The following is a 26,514-nucleotide window of genomic DNA, read 5'->3' as shown; positions in this document are numbered from 1 at the left end:
TATTATCCAGCAAGCCATGCAAGGGCAAATGAGTTATTAGTAGTGAGATGACAGTAAAATACAATTCTATTTTCAGAGCATGCTCATTTTAAACAGTTTTCCTTGAAAAGAACATTTTAAATTCTCAGCTAAATAAGTGTTATACCATAACTAATGCAATACTTCAAACAACCTCTACATTACAGTCTACCTTTTCAGGAGCTGAAAACAGATGTCTTTATTTACTAGACAACATATGGCTTTTATTAAAATCATGTTAATTCTGTTTTTTCAAGTAGATCTTTTTAATATTATCAGTAATGTAACTGATAGTAAATTTTTCATGTATCAAAACAAACATCAGCCTTATATTTGTATAAGTAAGGACAATTTGATAATAGTTTTGTATCAGGGGGTAGCCGTGTTAGTCTGGATCTGTAAAAGCAGCAAAGAATCCTGTGGCACCTTATAGACTATAGACTTATAGACATGCATCTGAGGAAGTGGGTATTCACCCACGAAAGCTCATGCTCCAAAACGTCTGTTAGTCTATAAGGTGCCACAGGATTCTTTGCTGCTATAATAGTTTTGAACATTTTGCCAACTATGTGTTTGCCTTAAGCACATATTTCTATCACATCACCTCTTCTTATATATGTTACAGAAACGCCATTGGACTGTGAGATTTCACTGTGGTCTTCCTGGGGTCTTTGCAGAGGTACTTGTGGAAAGATAGGGACCAAAACCAGAACTCGTTATGTACGCCTTCAGCCTGCCAATAATGGAACTCCTTGTCCAAACCTGGATGAAGAAGCAGAATGTGAACCGGACAATTGTATCTGAAATCTCCTTTCCAATGGAATAAAGAATAGACAATAATCTAGATCATTTAAATTCAGGTTAGATTTAGTTGAATCTATACTCCATGTCAGTCACTATTCCTTATAATTCAGGTATGTTGTAATGTTTTATTGAAATGGATAATGTTTCTATTGTTTGATATCAACACTTTTTTAAATTACTTAATTTTAGTCTGACAGTTCTTGATCATTTACAGGGAAAACAAAACAAAATCCACGGAACCCATTCCTTCCTACAAATATTGTGTAAGTTCTTGCAGTACCATCTAGTGGCAGAAAAGAAATTTTTGGACATACTGCAAAGTTCATTTATGTTAACAAATCTTTTAAATACAATCTAGATTATCACATACATTCTTAAATATTAGAATTTGTAGATTTAAATTTGTTTATTTATACCTATAAAGCTAATTATTACATTGCTGTAAATTATGTTTTATTATAATTTATTGGCATTAATGTTGACTTCTTTTAATCATGTTTAATTGAGTACTCTTCTTTGGAAAACACTCACATACACCAGAGTGACCAGATATTGTAACATAGTTAGGACAATAAAATAACTGTGTAAACTTGTCTTGAATCCTATGCATGCAGAGCAGGAGGTTTGTTTTTCCTCAGACATTGGAAAAATGCCAAATACAAAACTACTCAGCTCAAAAGCTTCATATAAGCACTCAGAAGTCTATATACTAATGGAGAGCCACTGAACTCAGTTGAGTTGAATCTCTTTTCAGATTTAAAAACTGACTGATCTTTGCTGTGGATCCCTACCAAATAAACTGACTGGGAAATAACTGGTGAAAAATTGTAAAGTCTGTTCAGCTGACTATAAGTTATACCATTTTCTACGTGTAGGAAATAAATGTGTCCATGTTTCTTTAAAAATATATGTGGATGTGAATTATTTGTTTATGTAAAAATCACAAATTTTTTAGGCATAAATGAGAAATTATAGATTTGTTTTTAAATGACTCAAAACAGAATTATGTATGGATTTCACAAAACATAATATATCAAAAGCTGTTCCAGACTCTGAGTTTTGTTACTCAAATAGCTAATTGGTTGAAAAAATGATAGCACATGGGTTATGCAGAGTTTTTAGTTATAACCTAGGAAAAGGATTTTTAAAATATAAGTGTTCAACAGAAAACTTTTAAGCTAGTTGGGTGTTCATAGGTCTACAGTGCACTGTCCTAGAAAATATACAAAAATAAGAAAGGCACGCATATGAACAAGAAAGATTTTGGATGGGGCTGGGCAGGTTCATTCTGAAACATGCCATCTATGAAAAACATTTTTGTGCACTAAAAGGGACACTGCACACTGCTTTCTCTTTAGGTACAGGAATACGTAAAGGTTCTGACACTTTTTTTTTTATAGGACTCAGATGAGGATCCTGACGAGTCCTGAAGAAATTAGAACTTTTATCAGCATAGTACATACTGGTCCTCCAAACACTGAATAAACAATTAAAACAAATACTCGGCTCCAGTTTAATACAGCTAAGTATTTAAAAAAAAACACACTAACTTTTGTCATTTCTGGATGCCTTGCATTCTTCTGATTATCACTCTCCTGTCCTCCATCCCCCTTGTTTCACTTATTCTTGTTTATAACAGTTTCTTTTTCTCCATGTTCCTCCTGTGTCCACATTCCTACAGGTCATTAGCTCTCAAATATCCTGATTTTGGGGAGAAAGGAACTTTTCTCAGGTCTCTCTACATTCTGTATTACATTTATGTCCTTTTCCATTCTTTCTTTATTTTCTATTCAGAAGTCTTCCTTATTTTCTGTTTTTGGGTTTTATTTTATTCAACTGTATAAATACCTAGATAAACAATTACATCCATCACGAGGGTATCAGAACAACTTTAAAACGTATTAAAATATACCTGTGAAGTATGCATTTATTCTTGCCCCTTCCCCAATCCATTCTCATTGCCCTTTGCCCCATTTCAATGGGCCATCCTGCTCTGTGAGACATTCATGTCACTGCAAGAGATGGATTCAGTCTCCAGTATCATTCCTATTAGTGGTCTGGACAGAATTTGAACTGTTGACTGATAAACGGCCAAAGGCTCCAAATCCTATTACTTGTCCATGTTTCTGGACTGATGCTAGAACCCTAAGTTGAAACATAATATGTGATGGTTACAAACACTAGGAATGAGAGGATAAGAAGGAACTTGTAATATTTTCCATGGGATCTCATGACAACAGCTGTAACTTATAACAACATGAAATATATAATAAAGGGCATATTTTTCAAGTACTCAGCATCCGCAAATTGGGGCTGTTTTTTCAAAAGCATTCAACCAGCACTTCCATTATGACATTTATGTAACACCCTTGGGGTTTAGAGATCATGGCCCCTTTAAAACCTTGTCCTGAGGCAGAGGGAGTGCTGATTGTTGCAGCAAGAGGAAGTGCTGGTTGTTCCAGGGGTGTGGAGAGAGGTAAAGTGACAGGGTAGGTCTGTCTGTAGTTACAGAGAGAAGGACTATAACAAGCAGGCCCTCACATAGTGAAGCAGACGAGAACCAGCCCGAAGCCTGGGTGGGACAGAGTGACCAACCAGGATTGCCCCAATACAGGAGACAGGAGGAGCACTATGATAAGGAGGAATCACTTGAGAAGGACAAACCGGAGCTGGACTCAGTATCACAATTGCCCAGAGCTGGACGGGGCTATGAGTACTGGGCCATGTCACCTTGCACTGGACATAAGGAGAGAGGCTGTAGCTCTGTGTGGGTTTGCAGAGAACGGCAGAAAAGGGACCAGAGGACTTTATTGTTGAAAGGTTACTGGTGCCGAAGACGAGCAGGAGCACCCCAGACTCATTGCTGTACTGGTATTCTGCCCAGGGTTCCTGGACTCTGAGTGTAGACACACTGCTTGGTGTCTGTCCTTTTGTATTGTGGTACCACTGGACCTGTGGAGCCTTGTGTTTGGATATCACACTGTTTTACCACTCCCCCTATCTTCCCTCAAGTTTTGCTCCAATCATCCTTCTGTAAATAATATTTTCTTTTCCTATATTCATTGTACTATGCTGGTGTGTGTGTTTACACCAGTGGATGTGGAACAGGTGCTCCTGGGCTAGGGGAGAGTTTCCCGGATGCGTTCCTGCACATGCCTTTTGTTGGCTGAAGCTGCCTGAAGAGCAGACTCAATCTTGGCCATGAGGGTGCATTTATAACCAGGTTTCCTAGCATGCAGGAGATGGTCACTTATTTGTATGGTAAATCTGCTGTGTTGAAGATTTTGCTTTTCACATACTGGCTGTTTGTGTCCCCAAATCAGGATGAAGGATAGTCCCTTGAGACAGGAAGTGGGAATCCTGAGGTAAATGCCTGTATTTGTCTATTGATGATTGAAGCAGCTATTGTGAAACAAATGTATCCTAGCAAGTCAACTGTGAAAGCACTGTCTCCCAGAATCTTGTGAATCACCTTGTGGAAACTGTAGAGGACACTGTGATACTGGGCCATCACAAAAATATCCATGTGTGTCATCTGCAGATTGTGACAGAGGCTGCAAAAAATTCTATGGATAGGTGTCCTTTCCTGGAAATTAAGGCCTGGCATAATGAAGGAAGGAAACTCCATATGCCTCAGAAAACTACTCTGGGTTTTCTGATGGTTGTTCTTTCCTCACCTCATCTTATGGCACAATCTAGATTCAGGCCAGGCTTTAGTGGAACTGATGGATGATGTCCTGCAGCCAATGCATAGAGGACAGACTCTCATCCTCCTGAACTTTTCTGCAGCTTTGATAAGAAACTGCACCTCTATTATTAGACCCCTCACTTGTGGAGTCTCAAAAGGATCAACTCTATCTTCGTTCTATTCAACAGCTAAATACAGGCACGAAGTGGACTGGTCAGATGCCAAGTGCCAGCAATATACAGATGATACACTGCTCTGCAAGTCTTTCGCAATATATGATACCACTACCACCAAGATGGCCCACAATTTGAATGACATCAACTCATGGAAAAAACCCAACAGGTTGAAGCTGAACCCAAGCAAGACAGAAGTTATGTTAATAAGCAGAGGAAAGCATTTTTAAAGGTTTGCAACCACAGTGGAGTGTCTCCTTTCGTTGATGGTACTCCCTTGCTATAGGCCAATTTAGTCTGTAACTTAGGAATGTTCCTGAATTCCTCACTGATATTAAGATCTCACATAGCAGCATCCACAAGTGGCGCTTTGGACCATCTCCAGTTGCTAGGAGATTCTGTCCCATCCTGGCAAACAATGACCTAATCACAGTTACTCACATGTTTGTCACCTCTTGGCTGGACTACAGCAATGCGATATACTTGGGAATTAAACCTTTAGTGCTTAGTTACACAACATTGCACCATATCTGCTCAGCAACACTGGCTACTGCAAACACACGCTCCCTACATTGTCTTCTCATAGAATACCACATCAAGTGCAAGGTCTCAGTCTTCACCTGCAAGGGGCTCAATGGTCTGGGCCAACAGTAACTAAAAGACTAAAGCTCTGGGATGAGGATGTGATCGACAATTTCATTCCTCTGGCACAATGGAACTTTCTGCAATAAAGATCAAGCTTGTCTGTGCAGGAGACAGAGCTTTTTTAGATCTGGGCAGAGACTAGGGAAGGAACTCCAATAGGCCATCAAAAGCCTCACTACCTTCCATTCTAAATGCAAGGCATATTTTTTCCTTATCTTCTCCATCATATATGTGCCAAAATGTGTGTGTCCAGTGCACAATTGTCTGCCTGGGGAGAACATGAGTGAACCAACTACTGGAAGGGGCTCTTGTACTATGATGAGTGCTGCATTAGGAGGGCTGTGTTGTGAGCTGGCGGGGGGGAATATCCGAGTGTCTGTCTGCTGTGACCATTCATTTGACTGGATCTAGTTGCAGGGACTGTTTGATCATGTGTTTGTTTGAAAAGTGTGACTGTTTGATCGTGTGGTTGGTTGGTTGAAGAGTGTGAATTGGGAGTGCTTTATTCCAGGTGGGCCTTGAGTGGTTGATTGGAGAGAAGGCTTTGAGCTGAGCCAAGTGCTACGAGCCAGCAGCCTGGTAAAAAAGCAGCCAGTTGCAAACTGAGTGAGTGGTGAACAGAGGACAGGCAAACGGAGTTTGCCTGGGAGTTCACTTGAGAGGAGTTCCCACAGAGTGTTTTTGCCTTTCAGGCTTCTGTGAGCAGTAAATACAACATCTAAAGAGGCTCTTGGAAAAAAGACATTATGGATAGTGAGCGATCAGTGGTTTTAACCTGCTCAGGATGTGCCATGTTTGTCTTTCTCCCAAGGGATAGAGGCAACTTTGTCTATACAAAGTGCAAGCTGGTCTCCATATTGGAAGAGAAAGTTAAAGGACTAGAGACCAGGTATCAGAAGGAGACCCCATTGACTGGAAGGCATGGGATGCATTGTCCTAGGGATGGTGGTTCTATGAACCACCACTCTCAAGAGGAGGAGATGGTGGTGGTTGAGGACTCCCTCCTAAGGGGGATGGAGTCATCCATCTACCGTCCAGACTGGGAAACTTGAGAAGTATGCTGCTTGCTTGGAGCTAGAATTCAGGATGTGATGGACTATCTGCAAGGAACGCTACCCCTTCCTACTCCTCCATGTGGGCACCAATGATACTACAAAGAATGACCTTGAGCGGGTCACTGCAGACTATGTGGCTCTGGGAAGAAGGATAAAGGAGTTTGAGGCACAAGTCATGTTCTTGTCCATCCTCCCTGTTGAAGGAAAAGGCCCAGGTAGGGACCATTGAATTGTCAAGATAAATGCGTGGTTATGCAGGTGGTATTGGAGAGAGGGCTTTGGATTCTTCGACCATGGGATGTTGTTTCAGGAAGAAGGATTGCTAAGAAGAGATGCTCTTCCCTCTCTAATGAAGAAGAGGGAAGAGCATCTTCGCAGGCAGGCTGGCTAACCCAGTGAGGAGGGCTCTAAACTAGGGTCGCCTGGGGATGGTGACCTAAGCCTGGAGGTAAGTGGGGAAGTGGGATACTGGGAAGAAACATGAGGAGGAGGGTGCAACAGGGGAGGCCTCCTGATTCATACTGTATACAATATGATTGTTCAGAGCTCCAATATGAAACTGGAGAAAATCCAAAGAGACTCAACAGGCTTAAGTTTAGAGGTGAGAGCAACAAGGGTGATGTCATGGTGGGCATCTGCTATAGACCACCAGACCAGGAGGATGAGGTAGACGAAGCTTTCTTCGGACAACTAACAGAAGTTTCCAGATCACAGGCCCTGGTTCTCATAGGGGACTTCAATCACCCTGACGTCTGCTGGGAGAGCAATACAGAAATGCACAGACAATCCAGGAAGTTTTTGGAGACTGTTGGGGACAACTTCCTGGTGCAAGTGCTGGAAGAACCAACTAGGGGCCATGCTCCTCTTGACCTGCTCTTCACAAACAGGGAACAATTGATAGGGGAAGTAGAAGTGTGTGGAACCTGGGCAGCAGTGGCTAGAGATGGTCAAGTTCAGGATCCTGATAAAAGGAAGAAAGGAGAGCAGCAGAATACAGACCCTGGACATCAGGAAAGCAGACTTTGACTCTCTCAGGGAACTGATGGGCAGGGACACTAATATGAGGGAGAAAGGAGTCCAGGAGACCTGGCTGTATTTTAAAGAAGCCTTATTGAAGGCGCAGGAACAAACCATCCAGATGTGCAGAAAGTATAGCAGGTGACCAGCTTGGCTTAACAGAGAAATCTTCAGTGAGCTTATACACAAAATGGAAGCTTACAAGACGTGGAAACTTGGACAGATGACTAGGGAGGAGTATAAAAATATTGCTCGAGCCTGCCGGGTTGTAATCAGGAAGGCCAAAGCACAATTGGAGCTGCAGCTAGCAAGGGATGTTAAGGGTAACAAGAAGGGTTTCTGCAGGTATTTTAGCAACAAGAAGGTGGTCAGGGAAAGTGTGGAACCCCTACTGAATGGGGGAGGCAACCTAATAACAGATGATGTGGAAAAAGCTGAAGTACTCATACTTTTTTTTGCTTCAGTTGTCACAGACAAGGTCAGCTCCCAGACTGCTGCACTGGGCAGCACAGTATGGGGAGGAGGTGAGCAGCCCTCAGTGGTGAAGAACAGGTTAAAGACTATATAGAAAAGCTGGGCATGCATAAGGCCATGGGGCTGGATCTAATGCATCCAAGGGTGCTGAGGGAGTTGGCTGATGTGATTGCAAAGCCACTGGCCATTGTCTTTGAAAACTTGTGGCGAATGGGGGAGGTCTCAAACGATGGGAAAAAGGCAAAAATAATGCCCTTCTTTTAAAATAAAAGGAGAATCCAGAGAACTACACACAGGTCAGCCTCATATCAGTGCCTGGAAAAATAATGGAGCAGATCCTCAAGGAATCCATTTTGAAGCATTTGGAGGAGAGGACGGTGACAGTCAACATGAATTCACCAAAGGCAAGTCATGCCTGACTAACCCGATGAGATAACTGGCTCTGTGGATATGGGGAAAGCAGTGGATGTGATATACCTTGACTTTAGCAAAGCTTTTGATATGGTCTCCCACAGCATTCTTGCCAGAAAGTTAAAAAAGTATGGTTTGGATGAATGGACTATAAGGTAGACAGAAAGCTGGCTAGATTGTTAGGCTGCACAGGTAGTGATCAACAACTCGATATCTAGTTGGCAGCTGGTATCAAGTGGAGTGCCCCAGGGGTCTGTCCTGGGGCCAGTTTTGTTCAACATCTTCATTAATGGTCTGGATGATGGGATGGATTGCCCCCTCAGCAAATTCTTGGATGACACTAAGCTGGAGGATAGGGATAGGGTCCAGAGTGACCTAGACAAATTGGAGGATTGAACTAAAAGAAATCTGATGAGGTTCAACAAGGACAAGTGCAGAGTCCTACACTTAGGATGGCAGAATCCCGTGCACTGATACAGGCCGGGGACCAACTGGCTAAGCGGCAGTTCTACAGAAGAAGACCTGGGGATTACAGTGGATGAGAAGCTGGATATGAGTCAACAGTGTGCCCTTGTAGCCAAGAAGGCTAACGGCATATTGGGCTGAATTAGTAGGAGCATTGCCAGCAGATCGAAGGAAGTGATTATTCCCCTCTATTCGGCACTGATGAGGCCACGTCTGGAATACTGCATCCAGTCTTGGGCCTCCCACTACAGAAAGGATGTGGACAAATTGGAGGGCAACAAAAATGATTAGTGGGCTGGGGCACATGACTTACGAGGAGACGCTGAGGGAGCTGGTCTTATTTAGTCTGCAGAAGAGAAGGGGAGCAGGGATTTGATAGCAGCCTTCTACTACCTGAAGGGGTTCTCCAAAGAGGATGGAGGTATGCTGTTCTCAGTGGTGGCAGATGACAGAACAAGGAGCAGTAGTCTCAAGTTGCAGTGGGGGAGGTCTTCGTTGGATATTAGGAAAAACTGTTTCACTAGGAGGGTGTTGAAGCACTGGAATAATTTACCTAGAGAGGTGGTGGAATCTCCATCCTTAGAGGTTTTTAAGGCCCAGTTTGACAAGGCTGGGATATTTTAGTTGGGGTTGGTCCTGCTTTGAGCAGGGGTTTGGACTAGATGACCTGCTGAGGTCTCTTCCAACCCTAATCATCTTTGATTCTATGATGAATGTTGTATAAGAATCTGCACAGAATAGAGGTCCACAGTGCAAGAATCTGTTCTCTTCCCATGAAATGAAGGCACAACAAAAATAAGACATCTGGAGTGTCTGAATGTGAGAAGAATATACTAAATTATTGTGCATCCTGCCTAGCAATGCCTTGCCTGCGAGGCTGTGTCTGAACATCAATGGCCCAATCCAATGCCCACTGAAATCAATGGGAATATTTCCGTGGATATCAGTGGGCTTTGAATTGGGCCCTAAAATAGCTTTCCTCAAGCTATGACCATGGCAGCCAACTCACTGCCTACTCATAATGGGGAAGCAAGAGACAGAGTTGAGTCCTGTGGTGACTGAGACCCCAGCTGAGCACAGAGACACACAAGCATAGAAAGAGGACTGCCAAAAATGTTTGCCTTGTGTTGGGCTGAGCAAAGCTCGAGCAAAAGGTAAAGCTGCATTACACTGCAAAATACATCCTTTCCATGGAAAATACTGTTTTTCTTGAATGATCCTGTGCCATAGAAGGAGACCTTTCCTTGAAAAAGGCGTTTTTGGTCATTAGCACATACACAAAAGAGATCCCTTTTGACAGATGAACAGAAATGATAACACAGCAAAACTTTGAGATGTTGCCAGGTAACTCAATGGACAGAAATTATCCCAGACAGTGCAGTGATGCTGGAATTTGAAGCAGAGAATAGTTTATTTTAATCTTTATTTTTCTCTTGTTTGTTGAACTTAGGGGCAAGAGAGAAATTTAAGTTATTTACCACTCCCCAAACAATTTTGATTTCTCATAATGACAACATCCATTGATAGGGACATTCCACTACTTAGTGATCCTGGCCATCTTATTGACTATGAAAGCAGCTAGGCTGGATTTTATTTTTAAATACACACATACAGAATACTCAGCTGACCTGTTGGACTAAAAACCCAGCAGTAACTGTCAAAGCTGACAAACACACAACAAACATACAACTCAGAAAAACATGAAGTATGGCATTTTCCCATTTTAGCACTTTCAGTCCTAATGTAGTTCGTGTGTGTGTGAGAGAGGGAGAGTGCGTGCATGCACACATACACAACGAAGTATAAATTAGTCCTATAAAACTTCATATAGCTGAGCTACAAATAAAATTTTGCTCCTTTCATGCTAGGAAGGACTTCACAAATTATCTTTTTCTTATCTCATTCGGTGGCGCATACACATATATAAATAACTGAAGTAACTACCAGATGTCTTTTCTCACATTTTTTCCCAAAACCACACCGATAAACAGCAAACAAGGAGTGAGCACAGAGCTGTGCTCATTTCTAACTAATCATTTCCAAAAGTAGTACAATAAGGATACATCAAAATCATGAAGAGCCACTTAATAGGAATTCTTTTGAGCTTCTGGGTTGCTGTCTCACCTGCTTTGTATTTTCATTCAGGGGAAAGAGAGGAGAAATGCATAATAGAAGACATTCCAAGTGATACCTTGATTACTGGTAGGTAGATGTTGCTACATGATGGTCAATGTGTTTAATATTTAAAATGTTAATCTATGAAGTTCTAATACTGATTGCCTGATATATAATGCCAATGCGGTTGATCCTGCTTAGGTGAATGAGTGGTGGTGATGGTGAGCAGGGCACAAAGAGCATTTCCTCCTTTACTCCCAAAACAAGAGCCAGTCACAATATGGAAATGCACCATAGCTGCTGCTCCATGCTAGCCATGAGTGTTACAGTTGTGTCATGTACTGCATGCTGAGTAATAAAACGTGAGAGGACTTCATGTTTCTGAATCTAAACTGGCTCTTTATTAAGAGAATTAGTTACAGAGTTGCTGTGACAGCAGCTAGCATTCAAGCTATGTGCACACAGAATGGCTTCCTGATGCCTTCTCCAAACTCTTCCCTTCTATCTCCTGTGCTCATCCCTCCAAGTTCCATGCAGGTTGCTACAAGAGTCCTCTGCACTGACCAGAAGAGCTGGCTGAGCTAAGATGGAAAGCACAAAAGGCACCTATTTCTACAGTGCTGGAGATGCCATTGCAGTATGTGCTTCCTCGGAGGAATTCTAGTTTAGTCAACCATTACTCCCAGGGCTCCTATTACAACACGGTTTTGCCACTCTCCCTCACCAATGTGAGATCTGCATTTTCTGTTTACCAATGGTCAGGATCTCATTCAAGACCTGCTAAAAAAAGGACCATTCCACTAGGTGTTTTATACTGAGTTCATTAAAATCTTCCCAGATAATGAGAAAGCAAAAAGCCCTTATTTGAGAAGGAGACAGATGCAAGACTGCCAGGAAACCATCAAACAGTTGATAGCTTGTTGTTCACAAGTGCTAGAGGCTGCATGAAAGACAGCCATACAAATGTAATTTGAGTAATGGATACCTGAACTTTTGGGACAATCTGCCATGTACCATGGCTTGCTAACAAGGCCAGAGCATGCAAGGCAATGATAATAAATTGTCACTTTTCTTTCACTAGTGTGTAACTTCTTGCTCACTCCATTGTGGTGCAAAATGCCACAATCTAATTATATGGTGAACTGGAAAAAGTCATAATTCTATTAAATATGTAAGTTATCTTGTACTTACTTTTGTTTTTATAGTGACTTGATGTGAAATGAAAAAGTGAAAGATATTTAATATACTAACTTGTAATTCAAAGATTTGTTTCCGTCTTCTCAGGGAGTTACAAGGTACAGCAATGGGACATGCATGAACACAGGTTTCTTGAATCTGCTCCTGGTTTGGGAATGTTTGTGACCATTACAACTCCTACTAAGGAGGTAAAACTTAATATTCACATTTTTGGAGGCATTTGTACTGACTCTTCGAACTGGAAGGTCATACTATTGAAGGGGAATGGACAATATTTTTAAAAATAGGTGCCTAAAATTTGGTTCCTTAATCCATATTTAAGCAGCTAAATAAGTGGTCTGATTCTCAAAAGTGCAGAGCACATGTTGGTTGTTATTAAGGTCAATAAGAGAAGAAGGGTACTCAGTACTTTTGAAATTCAGGCCATTTATTCATGTATCTATATGGGTTTAGCACCTGGATTTTAGTCATCTTTTTTTAAATCTTGGTTAATGCTTTTGCATTAATACTAGATTTGGAAAAGCTTGCTATCAAAGAATACTTAAAATACAGTTGAAAAAGCAATATTAGTCAATGTTGTTTTGTGTTGACTACTGAAGCAACGTAGTAAAGTCAGTCGCTGTGTATGGAGAAAGGAAGGAGATGATAAATTAAACCAAAAATATTAGATTAGCCATCAGGATGCATATACCAGCAATCCACAACTGCCTTCATTGCCACTGAGTGTTCAACTCTTCTGAAAATCAGGCTACTTATTTATGTGCCAAAGTAAGGACTTAGGAGCTACACTTAAATACCCATTTTTGAAAATTTTGACTTTAGTGTCTATAGATAAGTTTTTTGTTCTCAGTGTAGACCACATTTTTTCTAGCTTTTATTCCCTAAATAAAATGTGAAAGTTAGGTTAATTGTATTTATATTTATAATATAATATAATTAATATTAAGTTTTAAATCTTAAAATATTCTGAGGTATGATGCACAGCATTTTATTTTTATGTTAATATCTGTAGTTCATAAATTAAAAAAATACACTTAACACATTACAGCTACTGTTGTCAAAATTGTATGGTCCACAAGGAACATTCTCTTTTACGTCACACTTACCTGGGGAGCATAATATCTGTTTGCAGTCTAACTCCACAAAGCTTATCTCATTTGGAGGAAGTAAACTGGTAAGAATATTTCTTGAATATTCTTTTTAATGATATCTGTCCTATCTAAACCACAGGCTCTGGAAGACAAATGAACATACAATATAGAGGTCTAGGAGCATAATTAATGACGAGTGAAAGGATTATGAAAGTATCTCAGTGGATCCATGTGTCCAATGTTGCTCTTTGATCTTGCAAAGCAATTCCACATAGGTGGACCTTTGGACCTCCTGAATTCAATGGAGCTCCACCTGTGCAGAACGTCCTGTATTATTTTGCTGTGGTCAGTGTTTGAAGCCAGAAGAATCTTGCTTTGATGAATTATCTCAGAGATTAGCAAATGACTCTTTAGCCCAGGGGTTGGCAACCTTTAAGAAATGGTGCGCCGAGTCTTCATCTAGTCACTCTAATTTAAGGTTTCACATGCCAGTAATACATTTTAATTTTTTTAGAAGATCTTTCTATGTCTATAATATATAACTAAGCTATTGTTGTATATAAAATAAATAAAGTTTTTAAAATATTTAAGAAGCTTCATTTAAAATTCAATTAAAATCCAGAGCCCCCTGAACCGGTGGCCAGGACCCGGGCAGTGTGAAGTGGCACTGAAAATCAGCTCAGGTGCCGCGTTCGGCACGCGTGTGATAGGTTGCCTACCCCTGCTTTAGCCAATATATGACATTTCCTAGTGACTGAAAAAGATAATGCTGGAGCTCAGAAGACGAAGAGATGAAACAGACTTTTCTTCATGTCCAAGGAGTCAGGGCACAGTCAGTATAATACAGTGCAGATTAATTAATGTTTGTACAGCACCTTGATTATGTAAAGCTTCAAAGTCCTGATTAATATGATGAAAGGTTATAAGGGGAAAGATTTATCAACACAAATGCAGATACAAAAGCTTACTTATCTGAAAGCTATTACATTTCTGTCACTCCAGTGTCTTTGAGCAATACCTCTATAAACTTTAAAAAGTTTAAATCTATGAGAGAGAGCCACACATGAATTCTATATGTATTGTTCTTTATATCACTATAAACCAAGCTAAACTTTGCAAATAACTGGAGAAAATTGCCTTTAGAAGCATATTTAATAGCCTACTGGAAGTGCTATAGTATGCCAGGTGGAAGACCTAGGACTGATTCTCATTATCTCTGTTTCTGACTTTGCTTCAGCTACAACCTAAGAGGGAAGAGTATTAAAAAAAAAATTGATAATGGTATCAATTTTTAATTCGAGTGGGTAGCCCTAAGAATGTTCATTTTTTGCCCTTTGTTGGACACAGTATAATAAATAGTTCACACTGATCGAATCAACAGCATTAGTATAAAATACAACACTAATAACAAAGTATGTAAATTTGTGTAATTAAAGATTAAAACCTTGAAATATATACATTTTAAATATCTTATCTCTTTAGTAAGGACATCTATAAATAAGTTAAATACCATTCCTATAAGAAGGCTAAAAAGAAACCTTTGTTATTTATGCCTCACTTTGTTTCTGGGGACTTTTTTTTTTTAAATACCCACACCATAAATTCATGGGACTAATAATTGTTGTTATTGTGTTCATAGCGTATCCACTTGGACATTAGAGTTGGAGAACATTTTCTTGATGAAGCTATCGCTCAAGCCAAGGACAAAGTTAATGAGGTTAACTTTAGACTCGGACATCTAATTGAGCAAATTCATCACATATCCAAAGAACAAAACTATCACAGAGTATGTTTGTTCCCTAATAGAAATATGAAAGAATAATGCATGAAAACATCTGGATTTGGAAAGTTAAATGTTGGGTGGCATATTACAATATTTAGTTGTAGTATTATTTTTAATCAAATGTTATTAAAAGTACTATTAATATTTAACCAAAGTGGACCACAGTATGTAAATTATTACTTAAAACTGAACAATACATATTAATTAAGGTTTGTAAAACACTTTGCAGCTGTAAAGCAAAATACAGTATATAAGCTAAGAATTAATTATTAATTAATCTTTATGTAATCATCAGTTTTACTCTACAGTACTTTCCACTAATTACACAATTTGGTTAATTTTAGTTTTGCTGGTCATAACTGCTATAATTCAAGTTGTATGTGCATCAAATTTTCATTTAAATTCTATTTTCACATGCTCATAACTTTGTGATAAATTACTATTTTGGGCTGAGATTCTCAATACTTAATCTCAGCCTAAAGGTGAATTTGTTATAGAAGGACTGGGTAAAATCCTTCCATAGAATCATAGAATGTCAGGGTTGGAAGGGACCTCAGGAGGTCATCTAGTCCAACCCCCTGCTCAAAGCAGGACCAATTCACAACTAAATCATCCCTGCCAGGACTAAATCATGCCAGCCACAGTCCCTTTTGTGAATCTAGTTCCAGGCACCTAGTTGCTTCTTCAGATGCCTAAATACATTTAAATATATGGTCCTAAGTGCCTTATTGTGGCTCCAATTCAGGTAAAAAATGTCTGTGCATAAGTCCATCCCTGTTCAGGAGAGCATGTAAGCATATGTTTAACATTATGAATGTGTTTTAGTCCCATTGACTTCAATAGGAAGTATGCATGTGCTTAAAGAACTATACCTAATGCTCAGCCCAATCTGTGACCATATGAAACTTCTGCTCACACTTTCACTGCAGCACAAAAGCCAACCTTACATAACCTGTTGTTCAGTGCTCAAATTGTGATTTGCAACTCTGATAGTAATATGGATTAGAAGTTCAAACTCTTATTTTCATCAAATTGATAATAGTTAAGAAGAGAATATCGTATAGGGCTTGTTCATTCTCTCCAGTATGTGGACAGATAACACATGCCTTGGTAGCAGGTAGCAGCATCTGACATAACCTTATTCCCAGATTCTGGACCTTAGCGTCCAAAATATGGGGGTTAGCATGAAAACCTCCAAGCTTAGTTACCAGCTTGGACCTGGTACTGCTGCCACCACCCAAAAAATTAGAGTGTTTTGGGGCACTCTGGTCCCACTGGAAAACCTTCCCTGGGGACCCCAAAACCCAAATCCCTTGAGTCTCACAACAAAGGGAAATAATCCTATTTCCCTTCCCCCCTCCAGGTGCTCCTGGAGAGATACACAGACACAAGCTCTGTGAAACTGCACAGAGACTCCCCCCTCTCTGTTCCCAATCCTGGAAACAAAAAGTATTTTCCTCTTCACCCAGAGGAAATGCCAAATCAGGCTAGCAATCCAACACACAGCTCTCCCCTGATTTCTTCCTCCCACCAATTCCCTGGTGAGTACAGACTCAATTTCCCTGAAGTAAAGAAAAACTCCAACAGGTCTTAAAAGAAAGCTTTATATAAAAAAGAAAGGAAAAATACCAATGTTCTCTCTGTATTAAGATGATACAACACAGGGTCAATTGCTTAAAAGAATATTGAATAAACAGCCTTATTCAAAAAGAATACAAATCAAAGTACTTCAGCACTTATATTCATGCAAATACCAAAGAAAAGAAACCATATAACTTACTATCTGATCTCTTTGTCCTTACACTTAGAAACAGAAGACTAGAAAGTAGAAAGTACTTCTCCAAAGCTCAGAGGAAACAGGCAGACAGACAAAAGACTCCGAGACACACTTCCCTCCACCCAAAGTTGAAAAAATCCAGTTTCCTGATTGGTTCTCTGGTCAGGTGTTTCAGGTGAAAGAGACATTAACCCTTAGCTATCTGTTTATGACACGCCCCCCAAATTGCAGACAGTGGGGAAGCTCACTGGCGGCAATTTCCTTCTAGAACTTGAAAATAAACAGATTAATACAACACATGCACCTTTACATATACTACTAAGTATATAACTAACAGACTTTTACATTTTAAGAACACTTTTTAACTACTGGATTCTGGGAAACTCTCACGGGAGAGTGCATCAGCAACTTTGTTAGAAGCTCCTGTGATGTGTTGAATTTCAAAATCAAAATCTTGGAGAGCTAAACTCCAACGAAGAAGTTTCTTGTTGTTCCCCTTGGCAGTATGAAGCCACTTTAGTGCAGCATGGTCAGTTTGTAGTTTGAACCGCCGTCCCCAAACATATGGGCGTAGCTTTTCCAGGGCGTACACAATGGCATAGCATTCCTTTTCACTGACTGACCAGTGACTTTCCCTCTCAGACAGTTTTTTGCTGAGAAACACGACAGGATGGAAGTTGTGATCTGTTGCTTCCTGCATGAGTACTGCTCCTATACCACGCTCAGATGCATCCGTGGTTACTAGGAATGGCTTGTCAAAGTCCGGGGCCCTGAGCACAGGGTCCGACATGAGCGTTGCCTTAAGCTGGGTAAAGGCTTTTTGACACTCATTAGTCCACTTAACGGCATTTGGCTGGGTCTTTTTGGTTAGGTCGGTCAATGGGGCAGCGATTTGGCTGTAGTGTGGTACAAATCGCCTGTAGTATCCGGCCAAGCCTAAGAAGGATTGGACCTGTTTCTTTGACCTTGGGACAGGCCACTTTTGGATAGCATCCACCTTGGCCTGTAGGGGGTTTATGGTTCCTCGACCCACCTGGTGCCCCAGGTAAGTCACTCTGTTTTGGCCTATTTGACACTTTTTGGCCTTAACAGTTAGTCCTGCCTGCCTGATGCGCTCAAGACCTTTTCCAGGTGTAGTAGGTGTTCGGGCCAGGAGTCTGAAAAAATGGCCACATCATCGAGGTAGGCAACTGCAAATTCTCCCAGTCCAGCTAGTAGACCGTCTACCAGCCTCTGGAAGGTGGCGGGTGCATTTCGAAGGCCGAAAGGAAGGACATTGAATTCATACACCCCCGCATGGGTGACGAATGCTGACCTCTCCTTGGCAGGTTCATCTAGCGGTACTTGCCAGTACCCCTTGGTTAAGTCTATTGTAGAGATGAACTGGGCACGTCCCAACTTTTCCAATAACTCATCGGTACGTGGCATTGGATAGTTGTCCGGACGAGTTACAGCATTTAGCTTACGGTAGTCCACGCAAAAGCGTATTTCCCCATCTGGTTTGGGTACCAGAACCACTGGAGATGCCCATGCACTGGTAGATGAGCGGATTATACCCATCTGTAGCATGTTCTGGATCTCCCGTTCTATAGCAGCTTGGGCATGAGGAGACACCCGGTAGGGTGGGGTTCTGATTGGGTGAGCATTACCTGTATCAATGGAGTGGTATGCCCGTTCAGTCCGTCCTGGGGTGGCTGAGAACAATGGGGCGAAGCTAGTGCACAGCTCCTTGATTTGTTGCCGCTGCAGACGTTCCAGGGTGGTTGAGAGGTTCACCTCTTCCACGCCACCGTCTTTTTTTCCGTCGTAGTAGACACCGTCAGGCCACTCAGCATCATCTCCCTGGACTGTAAACTGACAAACCTGTAAGTCTCTAGAATAGAAAGGCTTGAGAGAATTAACATGGTACACTTTAGGCTTTAGTGAGGAATTGGGAAATGCTATGAGGTAGTTTACAGCTCCCAGGCGCTCTTGGACCGTGAATGGCCCTTCCCATGATGCTTCCATCTTATGGGCCTGTTGCGCCTTCAAGACCATAACCTGGTCTCCTACCTTGAAGGAACGTTCTCTGGCATGTCTGTCATACCAGGCCTTTTGCTCTTCCTGAGCATCCTTTAGGTTCTCTCTAGCAAGGGCTAAAGAGTGTCGGAGGGTGCTTTGTAGGTTGCTTACAAAGTCCAGAATGTTAGTTCCTGGAGAAGGCGTAAACCCCTCCCATTGCTGCTTCACCAACTGTAATGGCCCCTTAACCTCGTGACCATACACAAGTTCAAATGGTGAAAACCCTAAACTGGGATGTGGTACAGCCCTGTAGGCAAACAGCAACTGCTGCAACACTAGGTCCCAATTATTGGAGAATTCGTTGATGAATTTTCGTATCATGGCCCCCAAAGTTCCATTGAACCTTTCCACCAGGCCATTGGTTTGATGGTGGTACGGGGTGGCAACCAAGTGATTCACCCCCTGAGTTTCCCACAGTTTTTCCATGGTCCCTGCCAGGAAATTAGACCCTGAATCTGTAAGGATGTCAGAGGGCCAACCTACCCTGGCAAAGATGTCTGTTAGGGCCAGGCACACAGTGTTAGCCCTGGTGTTGCCTAGAGCTACTGCTTCTGGCCACCGGGTAGCAAAGTCCACTAAAGTCAGTACATACTGCTTTCCTCTGGGCGTCTTTTTTGGGAAAGGGCCCAGAATATCCACAGCTACTCGCTGAAATGGGACCTCAATTATGGGGAGTGGCTGGAGAGGGGCCTTGACCTGGTCTTGAGGCTTACCTACTCTTTGGCATACCTCACAAGACCGGACATACTTGGCAACATCCTTGCCCATCCCCTCCCAGTGGAAGGACTTCCCCAACCGGTCCTTGGTTCTGTTCACCCCAGCATGGCCACTGGGATGATCATGGGCTAAGCTTAAGAGCTTCTCCCGGTACTTAGTTGGAACCACCAACTGTTTTTGCGGCTGCCATTCTTCCCGGTGTCCCCCAGAAAGAATTTCCTTGTATAAAAGTCCTTGGTCTATAACAAACCGGGATCGATTTGAAGAGCTGAGAGGCGGTGGGGTGCTCCGTGCCGCCGCCCACGCTTTCTGAAGGCTGTCATCTGCTTCCTGCTCAGCCTGGAACTGTTCCCTTGAGGCTGGGGTCACCAGTTCCTCCTCAGACTGTGGACTTGGGCTTGGTCCCTCTGGAAGCGATGTAGGTGATGGGGTTGTTTCCGTTGCTGGTGAACCGCTCTCCGCTGGTGCACCTGAGGGTATTTCAGGCTCTGGCTGAGCCTTTTGGGTATGGCTGTCGTGTGCTTCTGCCAGTTTTGGCTCGCTGGCGCCCTCTGGCGTTGAGTTTGAAGATGTGGTTGCACTTGCTGGTGCTGGTTGCTGTTCCAGTTCCGGGCCTGGTACTGGAGATGCTGTGGCTGTTTCAGTGGCAGGCATGGAATCCGGGTCCACTGCCTCTGTCTGGGTCTCTGGTAACACAGACGGGGCTTCTGTGGACGGCTCAGGAACAGGAATGGGTTTGGAAGCTTGCCTGGTTTGGCTACGGGTAACCATTCCCACTCTCTTGGCCCGCCTCACCTGGTTGGCCAAGTCTTCCCCCAGTAGCATGGGGATAGGATAATTGTCATAGACTGCAAAAGTCCACATTCCTGACCAGCCTTTGTACTGGACAGGCAGTTGAGCTGTAGGCAAGTCTACAGCTTGTGACATGAAGGGGTAAATTGTAACTTTGGCCTTTGGGTTGATGAATTTGGGGTCAACGAAGGATTGGTGGATAGCTGACACTTGTGCCCCCGTGTCTCTCCACGCAGTAACCTTCTTTCCGCCCACTCTCAAATTTTCCCTTCGCTCCAAGGGTATTTGAGAGGCATCCGGGCCTGGGGATCTTTGGTGTGATGGTGGTGTAATGAATTGCACTCGCATGGGGTTCTTGGGACAGTTGGCCTTGATATGTCCCAGTTCATTACACTTAAAGCATCTTCCATCTGATGGGTCACTGGGCCGAGGTGAGTTACTGGAGACTGGTGAGGTTGAAGAGTAGGGTATCTGTGGCTTTACTTGGGTGGTATGTAGGGTCTTTGGCTGTCCTCGGTTGTAGGGTTTATGGTCTGTGTGCCCCCTGGGGTAATCGTTCCCCTTGACAGTAGCTTTTTTGCTTTCTGCCAGTTCCATCCATTTGGCTCCAATCTCCCCCGCCTCAGCAATAGTTTTGGGATTTCTATCTTGTATGTACCGTGTGATGTCTTCAGGAACACCATCCAAGAACTGCTCCATTTGTATGAGGAGGTTCACTTCTTCCAAGGTTTGAATGTTGTTTCCTGTTAACCAGGCCTCATAGTTTTTTGCAATGTAGTAGGCGTGTTTGGGAAATGACACCTCTGGTTTCCATTTTTGGGTTCTGAAGCGCCGACGGGCATGATCTGGGGTTATCCCCATCCTGTATCTGGCCTTGGTTTGAAAAAGTTTATAGTCATTCATTTGCGGCTTGGGCATTTCAGCTGCCACCTCTGCTAAAGGTCCACTGAGGTGTGGCCTTAATTCTACCATGTACTGGTCTTCAGGGATGCTGTACCCAAGACAGGCTCTTTCAAAATTTTCCAAGAAGGCCTCGGTGTCATCACCTGCCTTGTAGGTGGGAAATTTCCTGTGCTGTGGAGCAATAATGGGCGATGGGTTGTTAGGATTGGCTGGAGTCTGTTGCTTAGCCTTTTCTAATTCCATGGCCTGTTGGTGGGCTTCCCTCTGGAGTTCTATCTGTCTTCTGTGGGCTGCCTCATCTTCTTCTAGTTTTCTTTTGTGTGCTGCCTCTTGGGCTGCCTGTTTGATGCTTTCTTCCTTTTCTTTTATCTCCATCTCTTTTTGTTTCATTTCCAGTTGTCGCCTGTGTTCAGCTTCTTTGATGTGTTCTTCGGCGTTTCTTTTTGCCTTAGAAGTCATGGTTCCTGTTTTCTTGTGTTGGGGTGCCCTCCGGTGTTTATCTTCTGAACTGCAGGTTCTCTGTTGCCTCCTGAAGTCTGCCTAGCAACAGTGCCTTTTCCCTTTTCTCTCTCTAGCTAATGTTCAATTAAGGGAAACCAGAAAAACCACTTAATTTGCATGCATATAAGTGCTGGTACTTGCCACCTAATGGGAGGGCTATTGCATGACAAAAGACCCTTAACAGTCTTCTCGCTTAATATGCAAACCACAAACTGCTAGAGAGAGCAGAAAAAAAAAAATTCTCTCTGGTTCCCTTTTAAAACCAAACTGTTTCTCTCTGCTAAAAAGCCCTTAGCAGAGAAAAGAAAAATATAATATTCCTACTGGCTTCTGGATTCTGTCTATATCCCAACCTACTGCCACCATGACATAACCTTATTCCCAGATTCTGGACCTTAGCGTCCAAAATATGGGGGTTAGCATGAAAACCTCCAAGCTTAGTTACCAGCTTGGACCTGGTACTGCTGCCACCACCCAAAAAATTAGAGTGTTTTGGGGCACTCTGGTCCCACTGGAAAACCTTCCCTGGGGACCCCAAAACCCAAATCCCTTGAGTCTCACAACAAAGGGAAATAATCCTATTTCCCTTCCCCCCTCCAGGTGCTCCTGGAGAGATACACAGACACAAGCTCTGTGAAACTGCACAGAGACTCCCCCCTCTCTGTTCCCAATCCTGGACACAAAAAGTATTTTCCTCTTCACCCAGAGGAAATGCCAAATCAGGCTAGCAATCCAACACACAGCTCTCCCCTGATTTCTTCCTCCCACCAATTCCCTGGTGAGTACAGACTCAATTTCCCTGAAGTAAAGAAAAACTCCAACAGGTCTTAAAAGAAAGCTTTATATAAAAAAGAAAGGAAAAATACCAATGTTCTCTCTGTATTAAGATGATACAACACAGGGTCAATTGCTTAAAAGAATATTGAATAAACAGCCTTATTCAAAAAGAATACAAATCAAAGTACTTCAGCACTTATATTCATGCAAATACCAAAGAAAAGAAACCATATAACTTACTATCTGATCTCTTTGTCCTTACACTTAGAAACAGAAGACTAGAAAGTAGAAAGTACTTCTCCAAAGCTCAGAGGAAACAGGCAGACAGACAAAAGACTCCGAGACACACTTCCCTCCACCCAAAGTTGAAAAAATCCAGTTTCCTGATTGGTTCTCTGGTCAGGTGTTTCAGGTGAAAGAGACATTAACCCTTAGCTATCTGTTTATGACAGCATCAAGTACTGTACTTAGATTTTTTAAAAGCAAATAATTATGCCTTTTCCCTCTTTTCAACAGGAACGCGAGGAGTACTTTCGATTGACAAGTGAAGAAACTAACAACAATATCCTGCGGTGGGCTCTTGCACAAACATTGATCCTTATCTTAGTTGGAGTCTGGCAAATGAAATGTCTTAAAGATTTCTTTATTGCTAAAAAGCTTGTTTAAGACTGATAGAAGTGAATACACTTCTAAATTAGTCAACATATAATGCATAATGTCTACATCAATAAAGCACAAAATTCAAAAATATGCACTATTGTCTTATTTACATAAAAAGGTGAAATTAAACTAGTTTTCAAGTAGCTAAATACAGTAATCCTCTGGTAAGAAAAATATTACAAGAAAATATGAAGTACATGAATTGCGGGGGGCGGGAGAGAGGAATTGTAAATATACTCTTCTCAAGCATCACTCATGCCTCCCAATCTCAATAATTACCACTCCCACCTCCTGCTCCCCTATCAGATTCACACTGTTGGGTCTCTCCTCTCATTTCTTTCTGCAGAATCCGTTCCCCTCACTTCCTTCTAAAGATTTAGTTTATATCTTAATCTGAATAGCACCATACATATATACATCTAAATGGCATACAGTTGGCAGTCCATCCTGCCTTTTGGCTCTTTTTCAGACCCACCTCAAATAATCCTGAATAATTATGTAAATTGTCACAGGTGAGAACTATGCTACTCAGTCTGACTGGATTATAGAATTCCTGGCAATCCCAGGATTTGTGACTGTCAACTTTATACGTAAGTTTATTCATTCAGTTTCAGTTCTTCAGTGTGTTTCTTTCTTGGAAAACTATTTTTATTTTAATTAAGAGGCCACAGATGTTACTTTCGAGTAGTGATCTTAGTGGATTTATCAGGAGCTTTGCAGTGTATGACTTAATCATGTAGTTCCCCTCCAGTTGGATTAACAGATGGGTTGAGAGAGTTGCTTCTATAATTTGACAGGTTTTATTTAGTTATAGTGTATGGAGAATTTGATTTAAAAGCAGAAGATGGGTGGTGTGCTTCTCCCATCACAGCAAACACCTAGCAATTATGTTCTATTCCCTTCTGTGAAGAAAATAGCTTGTAAGGACATATAGACCTTATATAAAATTTAAAGTTATATATTTCAAATGTGTTTCATCCTGATCAGCTTTAAAGTAATTTTTCTGTCAAGCTTTTGGGCTTGTGTACATAGCCCCACAGTGTGCTATGGGGGGCAAGGGGTATGAACAGCAGTGTGCAATGTGTCTGCCCTCATGTAGACCCTACTAGCAGGAACTAATAGGAACCTAGTTCATATTAAACTAACTCCCACTGAAATCAATGGTTATAGGTCAGACAGTTTATCTTCTGAAATCAGTGGGAATTAGGGATCTAGGTACTTTTGAAAATCCCAGTATCTGTATCTTTAGGTACCTAAATAGCTTTAAAAATGTGTCCCATACATCTTTTAAAAACATTTAACCCAAGCAGTCTCTGAGTCTGATTTTTTTTTTTGTTTTGGGAGGGGTCTCAGACTACGTCCGTGGGATATGTAATATACTAAATATTCTTAAAACTGGTGATTTAAGCACGACTTTTCTAAGTTGATTCTTGCTAATTATGTCCTAATTAAGACTTGATAAGACCAAGTTGCAGGAGTCCCAGGTAGGCCTCACCCCTGATTTGTCCATAAACCTTGAAGGTAGGTACTGAAAAGTGAGTCTGAGAAATTTGTAAACCGTAAGAATCAAAGGTCAGGCCAAGAAGCCTCAACTTTCAGATCAACGAGCCATCTGAGGAAAAACTTATGTTCCAAAGTCTCCAGAACTGATCAGCTTAGAGAGTGGAAGTTATGTCATCAAGAAACAGGCTATTTCTACCTTTGACCAGTCTCTCCCTGCGCCCAAAGATGGTCTACTAGTGCAAAGTGCTGTGTAAGCAGAACATCACCATTTGACAACTTGTCTGCAGTTCCAGCTCCTACGCAATGAAAGTCCAGAAAACACAACCCCTCTATAATTTTAAGTATCCTATTTCATCCTTTTGTATTGTTTAGTCTTTTCTTTTTAATTTTCCAGAAGCTGTTCCATCCTTTATTTTTAGCATGTGAAAATAAAAGTGTAGTTGTGTGCACACGTGTGTAGAGCTAGGCAATTTTTTTTCTTTTACTAATTGTTTTGTAACATAAAAATGCATTTTTGGAGGGTGATCTGAATCTATTTGCCTAATTTGGGTGAAATTCAATCAATAGTTTTGATTAATGTTTTAAATATTTAATATTTAAATGTTTTAAATTTTTATTTTTATTTCATTTTTAAATTTCACCAGTTTTAAAACAACACACCCACACAAGGTGTGAAAACCACCTGTGAAATCAAATCAAAATGAAAAACTTATGGAAAATAAATAATTTTGTGTAAACCCAAATGTTTCAGTCAACTCAAAACAAATCAAAAAACCCCAAAGTTTTTTTTTGGGTCAACTCAAAACATTTTGGTTGATTCTAAATTCAATTTTTTTCTGTGTGTTTCGATTGAATGAAAGCAAATTTTTTTTTAATTGGAGTTTGAATGAAACCTGTTTTTTTCAGGGAGGCACGGGAGTGTTCCAGACTTTTGGTCCAGCCCCCAAACCCAAAAAATTCATTATTTGCTGAGAGCTGTGTGTGAGAGCACTTATAAAGCCCACACAAGGAAAGTGCCAGAAAGAAACACTCTCCAGGTTAAAGAGCTCTAAATATTGTCTTATAAAGACACTCATTGAAATTTGTTCTGTGTTTAGAAGTCTAGAGCTATTAGAATTGCCATCAGTAATTTCTGGTAAACACGATTGTTAAACATTGGCTTATTATAGAGTGCTCTGTTAAAGTGTATATTATAATACTTGGTTGGATGAGAAAAGGTTGCCAGGAGTTCTCAAACTTAATTAAACTGCGACCCCCTTCTGAAAATAAAAATTACTGTAGGACCACAGGAAGGGGGACTGAAATCTGAGCCCATCCAAGCTCAGCCATCACAGGGATGGAGGCAAAGTCAAAGCCTGACTGCCCCAGGCTTGGGGGGGGCCAAAGCCGAAGCCCAAGGGCTTCAGCCCCAGGCAGGGGGCCTGTAACCTTAGCCCTGCTGAAGCCCTCGGGCTTGGGTTTTGACCCTGAGTCCCAGCAAGTCTAAGCCAGTCATGGAGACCCCATTAAAATAGGGCCATGACCCACTTTTGGGTCTCGACCCACCGTTTGAGAACCTCTGGGTTAGACACAGCATACTAACTGAAGACTAAGAAGGAAGTTTTATAATTGGCTCTAAGGTTGTGGTTCAAACATCAGATAATAATTTGCTCTCTGTATTAAGCTGTTTAACCATTGACTGATGTTAGTAAAATTCCTTCTTTGGGATTTATAAATAAATGGACAGCCACCTTCTTAGCCTCCCTCTTAAAAGTTGTATAAGGATTGATTACATCTCTGGCATTAATTTAATGATTTAACTTCAGTCCAATATCGAGACTACCTGGCTTGATTAGATTATGATATGATAGTGTTTTATTCTTAATTTAGTTTAGTATTATCTTAGCT

At 41.5% G+C, this 26,514-nt stretch overlaps 2 protein-coding genes across 14 annotated transcripts in view; both read left to right on the top strand.

Moving 5' to 3' along the window:
* The window catches only part of SPON2 (spondin 2), a 110,448-nt gene extending 98,270 nt beyond the window's left edge, over positions 1-12,178 (top strand). For 10 of the 13 annotated variants that reach the window (XR_004000635.1, XR_004000626.1, XR_004000627.1 and 7 more), the window contains 4 exons: positions 644-878; positions 2,223-4,915; positions 10,896-10,952; positions 12,150-12,178. Coding sequence is in view for 1 of the 13 variants with exons in the window: in XM_030564343.1 (XP_030420203.1) it covers positions 644-822 (179 nt within the window). In the remaining 12 variants the exon portion in view is untranslated. Of the gene's footprint in view, positions 1-643; positions 1,707-2,222; positions 4,916-10,895; positions 10,953-12,149 lie in introns of those variants that run through there. The other 3 variants (XR_004000629.1, XR_004000633.1, XM_030564343.1) reach the window with 3 other exon arrangements.
* Positions 9,392-23,191, top strand: LOC115652392 (transmembrane emp24 domain-containing protein 11-like). The gene is made up of 5 exons (XM_030564344.1): positions 9,392-10,952; positions 12,150-12,250; positions 13,111-13,236; positions 14,793-14,939; positions 22,981-23,191. Exons 1-5 carry the CDS (start codon positions 10,823-10,825, stop codon positions 23,128-23,130), a joined length of 654 nt encoding a protein of 217 aa, XP_030420204.1. The 5' UTR covers positions 9,392-10,822; the 3' UTR covers positions 23,131-23,191.
* The last annotated feature ends 3,323 nt before the right edge of the window (positions 23,192-26,514 follow it).

The sequence above is a fragment of the Gopherus evgoodei genome, chromosome 5 (assembly GCF_007399415.2).
Source record: "Gopherus evgoodei ecotype Sinaloan lineage chromosome 5, rGopEvg1_v1.p, whole genome shotgun sequence".
NCBI classification, from domain to species: Eukaryota; Metazoa; Chordata; order Testudines; family Testudinidae; genus Gopherus; species Gopherus evgoodei.
This window is presented reverse-complemented; position numbering and strand designations above follow the sequence as displayed.